General features: G+C 39.8%; 1 protein-coding gene across 1 annotated transcript in view; it reads left to right on the top strand.

The window, feature by feature from the left end:
- The window catches only part of LOC134571306 (uromodulin-like), a 74773-nt gene extending 63309 nt beyond the window's left edge, over positions 1-11464 (top strand). The window contains exons 15-17 of the mRNA XM_063429482.1: positions 3955-4036; positions 9171-9194; positions 11406-11464. Coding sequence (XP_063285552.1) covers positions 3955-4036; positions 9171-9194; positions 11406-11464 — 165 coding nt within the window. The remainder of the gene's footprint in view (positions 1-3954; positions 4037-9170; positions 9195-11405) is intronic.
- The last annotated feature ends 337 nt before the right edge of the window (positions 11465-11801 follow it).

Genomic DNA, 11801 nt, shown 5'->3' on the forward strand with positions numbered 1-11801 from the left:
ATCTTCTCACCAGCCCAAAAGGGGTTATAGCAAGGCTGGCTCTGCATGGGCCAGCAGGGGAGATGAAAGGATCTCCCCTGCAGGCTTTGGCCATCGAGACCCACCGGTAGTTTTCCGCAGAACCCACCACCACCCACCCGAAATCCCAAACCGCCCACTAGTGGGCGGTAGGAACCAGGTTGACGACCCCTGGTTTAGAGGGTTAAAAACAAAGCAGTACATTCTGTTAGGTAGAATAATCCTAACACTTCTAGAATATTACATGTAACCTATTGTTAACCATACTAGGATATTCTTAAAGGACCACTCTAGGCACCCAGACCACTTCAGCTTAATGAAGTGGTCTGGGTGCCAGGTCCTTCTAGGGTTAACCCATTTTTTCATAAACATAGCAGTTTCAGAGAAACTGCTATGTTTATGAATGGGTTAAGCCTTCCCCTATTTCCTCTAGTGGCTGTCTCATTGACAGCCGCTAGAGGCGCTTGCGTGCTTCTCACTGTGATTTTCACAGTGAGAGCACGCCAGCGTCCATAGGAAAGCATTATGAATGCTTTCCTATGTGACCGGCTGAATGCGCGCGCAGCTCTTGCCGCGCGTGCGCATTCAGCCGACGGGGAGGAGAAGAGGAGGATCGGAGGAGGAGAGCAGGAGGAGATCTCTCCGTCCAGCGCTGGAAAAGGGTAAGATTTAACCCCTTTCCCCTTTCCAGAGCCGGGCGGGAGGGGGTCCCTGAGGGTGGGGGCACCCTCAGGGCACTCTAGTGCCAGGAAAACGAGTATGCTTTCCTGGCACTAGAGTGGTCCTTTAATCATTGACTGTATGGTCCGCTGCAAATAAACTTGACACTGAGAAAAAGAAAACTGCTGTTTGGTCTCACTGAATTTTCTCACAGCAGAAGTTTCAATTCGTAGCATACTGAATGAAAGACTTTCCTAATCTTTAACTATCCCTAAATCCCCAAACACCAAACCTTATGCTAACCCTACACCAACCCTAACCTTCACTCTACACCAACTCTAACCTTAACCCTATACCAACACTGACTACGCTCTAATCATAACCCTACACCACACCTAACTCTACTCTAAGGAGCACTCTGAGCCCCATAACCTCTGCAGCAAATTGTAGGAGTTGTGGGGCCGGAGTCCCCTGATGGTGTCCCATTGTTAACAGTTGTGACAGAGTTCCAGTACTCCAATTGAGTACCTCCTCCAAGTCTGCTTTCTATTTCTAGTAGCTATCAGTGACCCTTGAGCACTTCAGACCCAGTGGCCGAGGCTTGGCTGGGATTGCTGAGGGCCTTGTACACCCTTGTACACCCTGGAACAAGCTATTGGGATTATAGCCCTTGTGTCATACCTCCTCACGGCCCGCGCTGCTCCGGTCCTGCCGTCCGCACTGCTCCTCCAGGCTCTGCTGACGTCCGGCTGACAACGCGCGCGCACGCGTCCGGGTGCATGCGCGTGACCGGGAACACGCTCGGGTGCACGCGCGTACACGCGCTAGGGATGTACGGCATGCCTCCGACCCCTTAAAGTGATAGTACCATGTTTTGCCTATGAACTGGTACTCTATTTATATACTGCCCTATCAGCTCTCTCCTAACCCTATTTATACCTCCCTCTTACATCACTTCCTTGCCCTGTCGTGGTTTATTATAGCCCGAGAGTGCATTCTGTTAACTTGTCTTTTCCTGGTACCTGACTTCGGCTTGTCTCTGATTTTCCGTATTTCTGGTATTCCCTGACCCTTGGCTTTGATTAACGTTTATCCGTACTTCTCCTACCCTGACCTTGGCTTGTCTGACCATTCTGTTTTTTTCCTATTTTCTATTCACGTTAAGTCCGGCCACTTTAAGGACCGGTAATATGTCTAGCTAGTTGTCTGTTAGTCCTGTAGTTAGCGTGTTTGGGGAATATACCTTGACACCTAGGGACACCCTTTTCAACAGCAGAGCAGTAATCAGAGCTCTTTTCCCAAACACCAGATGGCACTTGTTGAAGGTTAAAACAACAACTAACTTTATTACGCATAGCACACATATTTATGCCCCCATCAGCCTCATTTTTATACAATAGGGTGAATAGAGCACTATTGTACAAGGAAGGATGGGGCCAGACAATAGCAAGGGCTGAGAACCAAATGGGAGATTGAAGAGGTGCAGGGCTGCTAGTTTGAACTGGCCTGGCAGTTTCCCTGGAACAATGGGACGACGCTCTGCTGAGAAAATAGGACAGGAACCAATAATGGGCACAGGGTGACCAAAACTCAAAAGGAATCTGGGGACCTACATATAGTGTCTGTCTTCCATCTCCAGTGACCGTGACTACCATCACAACAGTCAAACTCCTTTCAATTTTTTTTTTACACTTACCTGAATCCACCAGGTCCCCACAATCCAGACTCTCTAGTCAGCTGAGAGTATAAGCTGATGCTTTCAGTCATTGAGTTCCATCCATATATGGACACATCTGATATCCCTAAAGCAGAAGAGATGCATAGGTATGTGTCAAACAAATCAAAAACATTTTAATTAGTATTCCAAGCACGATAACCACTACAGTGCTCTAGTGGATATTGTGCCAGAAATGCATTGGTGCCCTAGCAGTGTAAGTAGTCAAATGTATTAAGAACTTATTAAGAACCCAAAAGCTTGAAGCTTGAAGCCAGAAGCTCCTGCAAAGAGCTTCCAATTATTCCACCGAGCTAAGCCATGCTTTGAAGGGCCGACTCAGTGGCTGAGAGCTCTCAGCTAATAATTGCCTCCCTTTACAACTGGTCAGAGTAAACTTCTGGGATGCAGAGGAAGAAACACCAAGGTAAGTTTTCAAACAGGTCACAAATGTTTTGACCACTTACACTGGGAAGGTGCCAAGGCACAACTGGCACCTCAAACTTTACTGCTGGTTGTACTGGTTATTCCTTTCGCACTGGACGATGGCATGGAAATCCTGGAACCATAATTAATACATCGGCTTGTGGTGGTTGTGATACTAAGAATGACCTTCAAGGCACGGTTTTTATTAACCCTACTTATGCACATGATCGTTTTTTTCCAGTACATAACCTTTTTAGTGATTTCTCCCAATTCCATTGTCAAGGCTGTAGTATCCTATGAAGACATAATACAACTAACTCTAAGCATCAAGCCAGATCAGAGAGGGGAAAAATAATGAAAAATAATAAATCAGTGCTTTAAGCTTTATTAAACTTCAACAATGGGAAAACAAAACAAAAAAAAGAAAACTGCATATTGAAATTCCCATTGGGAGTATTGAAATGCTGTAACCAAAAGTAACCAAATACGACCTATAATTGTCTATAATTGTCGATCCTTGCAATAGCTGTGGCTCCAAGTTCAAGGCAAAACATTGTTTACTGCTTCACCCTCACATCCCTAACAGAGTAGCAGTAACTGACATAAATAACTGATGATATAGCAGAAATAACATACAGATTCACTACCTAGTAAGAGGCTGTAGTTCAGACAAGTAAATACCATGTTATGGCCTGTTAAAAATGTTAAATGCCCCTTGTGAGGGTCTACGCAACATGCAGCAAATATTAACGGACCCGGGGACGGAGGTGAAAGCAAATCACCATAGATTGAGGCATGAGTAAGGGAATCAAAAAGTATAGCACACACCCCAAAATTCTGCCTAGAGCCAGAGATGTGAGATACATATATTTCTCTACTTTTGTTACTTGTTTATCATAAAAAGTAACATTGACTCCAGATGGCTGGGCATGAAACTGTACCATCCAGGGATATCACAAGTAATCTATGTTATACAAATTTGATGTTAAATGGCAATAATCTACTGCACATGTTCACATTGTTCATATATGTACGATTTAATGTTTTGAGCATGCCAAGTCATGTCAATGCTAAATAAAGAATTTAAAAAAAAAAAAATTTAAATGCATTTAATAAATGTAAGTTTTTTTTTCTAGTCCTGTTCTGGACTCAGGTCTCTCACTGATACTGACACGACCACAAGCTATAATCTGAAAGTGGGACCAGTAGTTCTCGAAGGTATGTAATACCTGACTGTATCTCCTCGTATTACACATAATTAATTACTGTACCATCGCTCTCAGAACGTGCCTCTATTTTGTAACTGGTCTAAATGTTTGATTTGTACAAATAATTACTTTTTGTGGTGTCTGTGAGTTTGTGCAGTCCAAAGGTTCAAAAGTGGGATTACCAGTTTTTAAAAAGGGTAAATGTTTTCAAAACTTCATGAAATGTCAGAATCAAACAAACTGCTCTCTTTAAATAGCTCGTGATGCCAATGAAATAGATTATGACTCATGCATATGGTATTGGGGAAAAGAGTTTTGTATCCTGTCCATCCATTCCTGTTTTCCATTTCCTTTTCCTAGATACGTATAACTACGGTGAATTGCAAAATTAGATGCAGTTATAAGCCCATATCACCAGATATTTCGTAGGAGAAAATTACGCCTTTGTTTGACTGTACAATTACTTTTATAATATCTGTCTGCTGGGTGTGTTCACTCAAGTTTCAACCCCTTTTAGCAGTTCCTTCACTATTTTTTGGGGAAGGAGCCAGTGCATTCCTGTAACCTTTTATGATACTGATCGCAGCCATGTTGTGGCAGCTATCAGTCGGGGCAGCAGTTGCACTCATATTATCTGATGAATGGTACTGCTGTTGATTGCTCAGGTACATTGCTAAAGGGTTCTGTGTGTAGAACCTTTGTGAATGCACGTGAATGTCTCTGCAGGATCACTGTGTATTGTGTGTGTAGTGCCATTCAGTTTATAAGAGTTTCTGTGAGTACACTGTCAGTGTTCATGTGTGTACAATGTCAGTATGCATGTTTCAGTGTTGCTGTATACATGAATGTTTATGTGAATGTAAATTTTCCTGCATGTGTAATGTCAGTATAGTGTTCCCATGTGTGATTGTGTGGTTTTGTCAACCTACTTTTGGACCTCATGAACTAGTCCCTACTCATGTCTATCTCCAACCCTCCTCCTATTTGTCTTTCTATCACACATACGTTACCATCAAAAAAGCCTGTCACCTATCCCACTCCTTAACTCTGCCTCTCACTTATCATTTCTCCACATTCCCCCTTTTATGTCTATGCCATACTACTTCACCCTGACTTTCCTCTCCCTAATTTCTTCGCCACAACTTGTCTATAGGTCATATCTCCCTTATCGTGTGTCCTCCTCGTTTCTATCCCTGATATGACTCTCCAAACTCCCAGTGTTTCCCCATGTTCTCCTTCTATATTATTTTGATCAGTATGGATACGATGCATACCTCATAGCTGTGATTCTAGTGTAGATACTGTGTGTAAGAAGAGAGGCAAGGTTATATTCTCCCTTCAACTTACATAGTTACAGACACGAGTCCTTCAAGTTCAGCCTTTCTAACATTAGATTTTTGTTGTTGATCCAAAAGAAGGCAAAAACTCTAGTTTAAAACACTTCCAATTGTGCAACAAACTAGGGAAAAAATCCTTCATGAATGGTACTCAGATATCTCCTTAAATCAAGAAGCTATTACCCTAATAATTAGAATGTATATCCATATGTATTGTGTTTTTGCAAGTATCCAATTGCTGTTTAAACATCTGTATAGACTCTGATAAAACAACCTCTTCAGGCAGAGAATTCCACATCCGTATTGTTCTTGCTGTAAAAAAAGCCTTAGACTAAATCTCATTTCTTCCAGTCTAAATACGTAACCCCTCTCATGCATTGTTTTTTCAAACTAAAGACGTTTCAATTTGTTAACCTCTCTTCATAACTAAAATGCTTCATTCCTTTTATAAATTTTCTAGCCTGCCTCTGCACTTTTTCTAGTGCTATAATATCCTTTTTAGAACAGGTACCCAAAATTGCACAGCATATTCAAAGTGTGGTCTTAGCAGTGGTTTATAAAGAGGCAAAATTATATTTTCATCCCGAGAATTATTGCCCCTATTTATCCATGACAATACCTTACTTGCCTGGAACTGCCAATTGACATTGCATATTGTTGCCTAGTTTTATTGTCTATAATAATTCCCAAATCCTTCTCATTTGTTGTTATCCCTAATTCACTACCATCCTTGCCCCACTAGATATGGAAAAATCTTACCTTTATTGCAGTCTGCTGCTGCTAGCTCTGCCTCCGGTCTGCCTGCTTGGCTGACAACATCAAAAGGTGTGTTTTGAGCCAATCACAATGCTTTCACATTGGATTGGCTGAGCTTGTAAAGGAGGCAGATCAGGGTCAGAGAGAGCACAAGCCAAACACAGCACTGGCCAATCAGCATCTCCTCAAAGAAATACATTGAATCAATGCATCACTAAGAGGAAAGTTCAGTGTCTCCATACAGAGGGTGGAGATACTGATGTCACGGGAGTCGTACCCCAACAAGTAGATAAGAGGAAACCTACAAAAAGTGGATCCGAAAGACGTATTACCGAGTCTTAGAATGGCCGAACTTAACGTATTAATACAAAAGAAACAGAGTCAAGATAAATCAAGGACAGGATAACGGAAATACTCAGAGTCAAGACAAAGCCAGATCAGGATATCAGAAATCACAAGTCAAATACGAAGCCGAGGTCAGGATACCAGAAATCACAAGTCAAATACGAAGACGAGGTCTGGATACCAGATATTACAAGTCAATCACAAGTGCAGCACTGCCCCAGGAGGCACCTCTAGTAGCCATCTGTGGAGTGGCCAGTGGAAGTATTCTAGGTTGTAAAGATTGCATTTTTTCTGAAAAGACGGTGTTTACTGCAAAAAGCCTGAAGGGAATGATTATACTTACCAGAACAAATACAATAAGCTGTAGTTGCTCTGGTGATTATAGTGTCTCTTTAAGCTCGCAGGTCTATAATTTCCCGGTAAAGATTTTTTATTTTTTTTTATAATTCTTTATTTTCGTATTGATAAAGATACAGACATGTTCCAGAACAAATCAACATACAGCTTGAACATTTGCAAAAAATAATCCCATTACATCCGAGAGATGAGTGCCTCACTTCTCTTATTGTTACAGACTTTTACTATATGGACTGCCATTTGATGCCCATTAATACATTTATTTTTGATTTATAACCGTTTCTTTAACCCCTTAAGGACCAAACTTCTGGAATAAAAGGAAATCATGACATGTCAAACATGTCATGTGTCCTTAAGGGGTTAAGCAGAATTTGTGTTGCATTTGATCTGTTTACATACACTGTCACTTTTTTTTTTAATCTGTTTCTACTTTTCATTTTATTTTTTGCCAGTTCACTGTTTAGCCAACTCCACCCTATCTGGGCAGCATGTTTCCTTTATATTCCCTCTACACTACAGTTGTCTATTATTATTATTATTATAATTATTATTATTTGGCGCTGCTGTCTCACTATATATTTCCTGGTATGTTTAGGATCTAGTATCCTTACTATTTACTATTTATTTCTAGCCTTGATGTGGGCTATTATGTTATACCAGTAGTGATTTATGTGAGTTTGAGACCATTTATTCAATACTTTCCTTAGCATTCCATGTTCACTCCTAGTCTTTCCACTCTATCTAGACAGACTAGCCCCTGTCATAATCACCTCTGTCTCATTTACATGCTTTAAATGCCCTTTTTTAATCTCTTGGCTCCCTTTCCCAGTAATTCACAATTTTGTTCCTTTGATATTTATTACCCAATGGTAAATACTGAGAAATTTCCCTTTTAATATTTGTTTGAAGATATTCCATTTATCCTCAGTGTTCTTTTCACTAAAGAGTTTATGCCAGTCAATATATTGTAAAGCTGTCCTTATCTTTTTAAAATGACATGTTTTAGTATACGCACACAGTATTCCCATGACTTAGAGCAGGGATGGGGAACCGTCGGCCCTCCAGATATTTTGGACTACATTTCCCATAATGCTCTTACAGCCATAATGCTTGCAAAACATCAAGGGAGATGTAGTCCAAAACATCTGGAGAGCCGAAGGATCCCCACCCCTGACTTAGAGGAAATATGAACCAATCAGCATTATGTTGGGATAATGTGGTGGAATCCTAACTTGCTGTTCACTGTACATGATTGCTTCGGCTGCAAATATATTTTTTTAAATTTTTTTATTAATTGAGTGTATGTTTTTAAAGCATCATCTACATCATTGCTGTTCAACCTTAGGTAATACGAGGGCTACATTAAAAAAATAAGATTTATCCAAGGGCCGAATGCAAACTTATAAATTTATTATAACCTTTTTTCATGAATAAATATTTCTTAATGCAATAGAAAAGAATAACTGGTGACAAATGTAAGCATATTTTGTGTGTTTGAATGTATGTATGATTTTGTGTATTGTGTTGGCATGTGAATACAGTTGCATGTTTATGTTTAGTGTTTGTGCTTGAATGGTTTGTATGTAGAGTTGGCGTTTGATTGCTGGGATGTATGCACATATACACTCTCACACACACAGATACATATACACTCTCACACACACACACACACACACACACAGATACATACTGACTCATATACACACAGATACACACACACACTGACACACACAGATACATAGATACACATAAACGACATATAAACACAAACAGATAACACTTATACACACTATACAAAATATATACACACACAGATACCACATACACAGATACACACACACAAAAATGTACACTCAAAGATCACAATTTACAGGTGGCTTCCCTGGGGTCTATTGGCGTCTGATGGGAGTCGGACCCAGACCCTTCCTGCCTGGTCCTCCCCTCTCTCCCTCACCTCGCTTTGGTAAGCTGGGAGGCAATGCATTGTACTAACTTCCTTCCTGACCGGGCCCCTGATCAAAGATGGTAATCAGGTAGCCCTAAGTGCATGGGAAGCCCCCCTGATTTTTCAAAAGCCACAGGCAGGCTGCATAAAATCCCAGAGTAACCCATGTTTTCAGCAACCCTGATAGGGATAGGGATCTACATAATAGCGATAGGAAATATGGATCAGCTCCAGCCTGGAGTGTTCCTTGAAATGTATCACTGGAAAATCATCATTTCGTCTGCACTGTTTGGTACCTGCAAATAAAGGTCTCATAAAGTACTAAAAGACATAAACCAACACTAGAGAAAGCATAACAAAAAAAGTCAACATACAAATTTTAATTCTCATTTTATCCCTCACAGATCCTCTTCCTACAAGCATTACAGGTCAGTATGTTTTCTTATGCTGAAAATAATGAATCAAATGGCTGCCTTGGATTTCTGACTTGAAGTTATAGTGATAAGCCCCACACTGCCTCCTAATTTATTTTTTTATTTTTAGCTGTTCTTCCTTTTATCCTGTATGTCTCACCTTTTCCCCTCATTGCTTTTTCTTAACCCATTAACTTGTTTCCTAGCATTATTAGTGGTTTGCTAGTGATTCATGTGACCAGTAAGGGGGCATGCTATCTTGGCATACTAATCTGTTGGGTTAAAACACCTTGCAAGGTAGCTAGCCATAGCTGCCCGTGAGCAGATCACTGCTGAAGTGCTGTTATATGTAGAGAAATCATGCTCGTGTTGTGTTTCAGAAAGTTTAAATAAAAAGTAAAAAGGTGGGACAGAGGTTTTACTAAACATGAGACAGTTTGGAGCCGTGCTTTAAGATCTGTGTGCAGAAGACCCTATCTATCTAATCTGTCTTTCTGTCTGTCTTTCATTCATTCACATGATTACATATAAGAAAATGTACAACATTTACAGAATATATGACGCAACATGTTGTAGGTAAATAATGAATATTCTGGGCATAAGCAGCGACTGTCTCCTGCACCCTCCTCCACGGCCATTTTAGTGACACACAATAGAAAAGTAATTAAACACTGGCCAGGATACTGAGGCTTCCTGGTCCACATATGAAAGAAATGATCCCTAGTAGTCCACTGTCGTTGTAATGTATGGCTAGGGTCCTAGGGATATCCACACCTGCTGGTTCTAATACTGTGTGGTTTCCCTCAATAAAGGGATTTGCTGTGCCTATGTCCATAGACACCTAACTTTGCAATACCCCCTCCAAACCTCGTTTCTGGAAACTTATCATGCCCAGATGTTTTGATCTACGTTCTCTCTAACCTGTAATTATCAAAATGTTGTTTTTTGGTTGTTTTTTTTTAAAAAAGACAGGATCTCATCTGAGACACAATTTACCATCTTGGCAAAGATTAACATGCAAATTTTCATTTTATTTTTTACAGTCCGCCCACCTGCAGTTTCAAGAGCTACTGGTGAGCATGTTTTCCATTTCTTCTGCTTAACATAATGAAGCAAATGCACAGAGCTAGTGTGCTTTAAGTAACGTAAAGTGCTTTTATATTAAAGTGTATACAAATATCAGCGCAGTTGAAACCACTTACAATTGCCACAAAGTCTTTAAAATATTTATTTGCCAGACAATATTTTTGTACTTAAAATATTCAAGTGCAAAAATGATCAATACTTGTGCATCCAGTAACAGAGTTTGTTGTGTAGACAATTTTTTTTTATTCTTTAAAATACTTTATAGTGCAGAATATCAGTGTAAAATGATGTGCCTTAAAAGTTTCCAAAAGTAATGCACCCACTTCAAACCGGCTCTGGGTATTTCAGTTCTAAATATTCCAGACATATGTAATTTTATTCCTTCCCATAAAAAAAGAGAAAATATATATATAATTAGAGAACTCAGAAGGCCCCAATATATGTTATATCATTTAAACATTAATTAAACATGCGCGGTTAAAAACGTTTACATTTGTGTAGTAAGATAAAGAGCCCATATAAAGTATTTCAGACATACCCAGGCTGCCCTCCTCTATACTTTCCCTCTGTGTGCAATCCGTAGCATTCTGGTCACCAGGGAAATGCGCGTCCGCCTCTCTCTATGTTATGAGGTGACGCGTTTCGCCTTCTCACTTGGACTTCTTCCGACCTTGGGTGGAAATGTAAAACAGTAGCAATGCTGTCTAGTTTTGTATGCATATTTTAAAGATTGCATTGTAAAAAAATAATAAGTATATGAAAAAAATATATTCAGTGCATATTTGAGAAAAACAAATTCACACATTGTTACAGGTATATGTATGTGTACAAATGATGCCCCTTTTCTCTCCACCTCCATGGACAGTAGGAAAAGTCCTGTGTGACTCGCTTAGCATTGCATGGTGATTGGGCTGGATATACAATTATAATTCAGGTTATGCCCAGCTAAGACCATATAAATTATACTGCTTTTCAATAGGCATTTAAGACTCTCAGTTTTCTAGTCTGCTAGGTCTTGATATTTTTTCCCACTGGATTTTTATTCGTTACCCTTTTTGATTTATTTTAATTCATATCTGTTTCAGTATTTATATCTGAAATATACTAATCTGAGTTATTATGATCTTTTTTTTTTTTTAGGCAAATATGCATCTGTTGTCTTTCTACCTGCATTCATCCTGCTGGCAAAGTTTCTTTAAACCATCAGGAAATCTATTTCTTAACATGAAAATCACTATATTCACTGCAAGCATACTGTAAAATGTTATAACAATAATAAAATCAGTGGTGCATTAATATTAGCAATTCTGGCATTCAGGGGTAGAATTCTGGGTGCATTGGAGAATCATAGTTTTGAATAAACTGCTCAAAAAAGCTTTGGAAAAGTACTAAGATAAGGCATCCACAGCGTAATGGCACCATAAATACTATATAGTAGTGATACCCGTCATCTCTATCCACCCAGTATTTCAGAACAGCTTGCCCAGCTCTAAGTATGGCTCTGAAAATGTGATAAAATATGCAAATGTTTAAGAA

The sequence above is a fragment of the Pelobates fuscus genome, chromosome 8 (assembly GCF_036172605.1).
Source record: "Pelobates fuscus isolate aPelFus1 chromosome 8, aPelFus1.pri, whole genome shotgun sequence".
Taxonomy (NCBI): domain Eukaryota; kingdom Metazoa; phylum Chordata; class Amphibia; order Anura; family Pelobatidae; genus Pelobates; species Pelobates fuscus.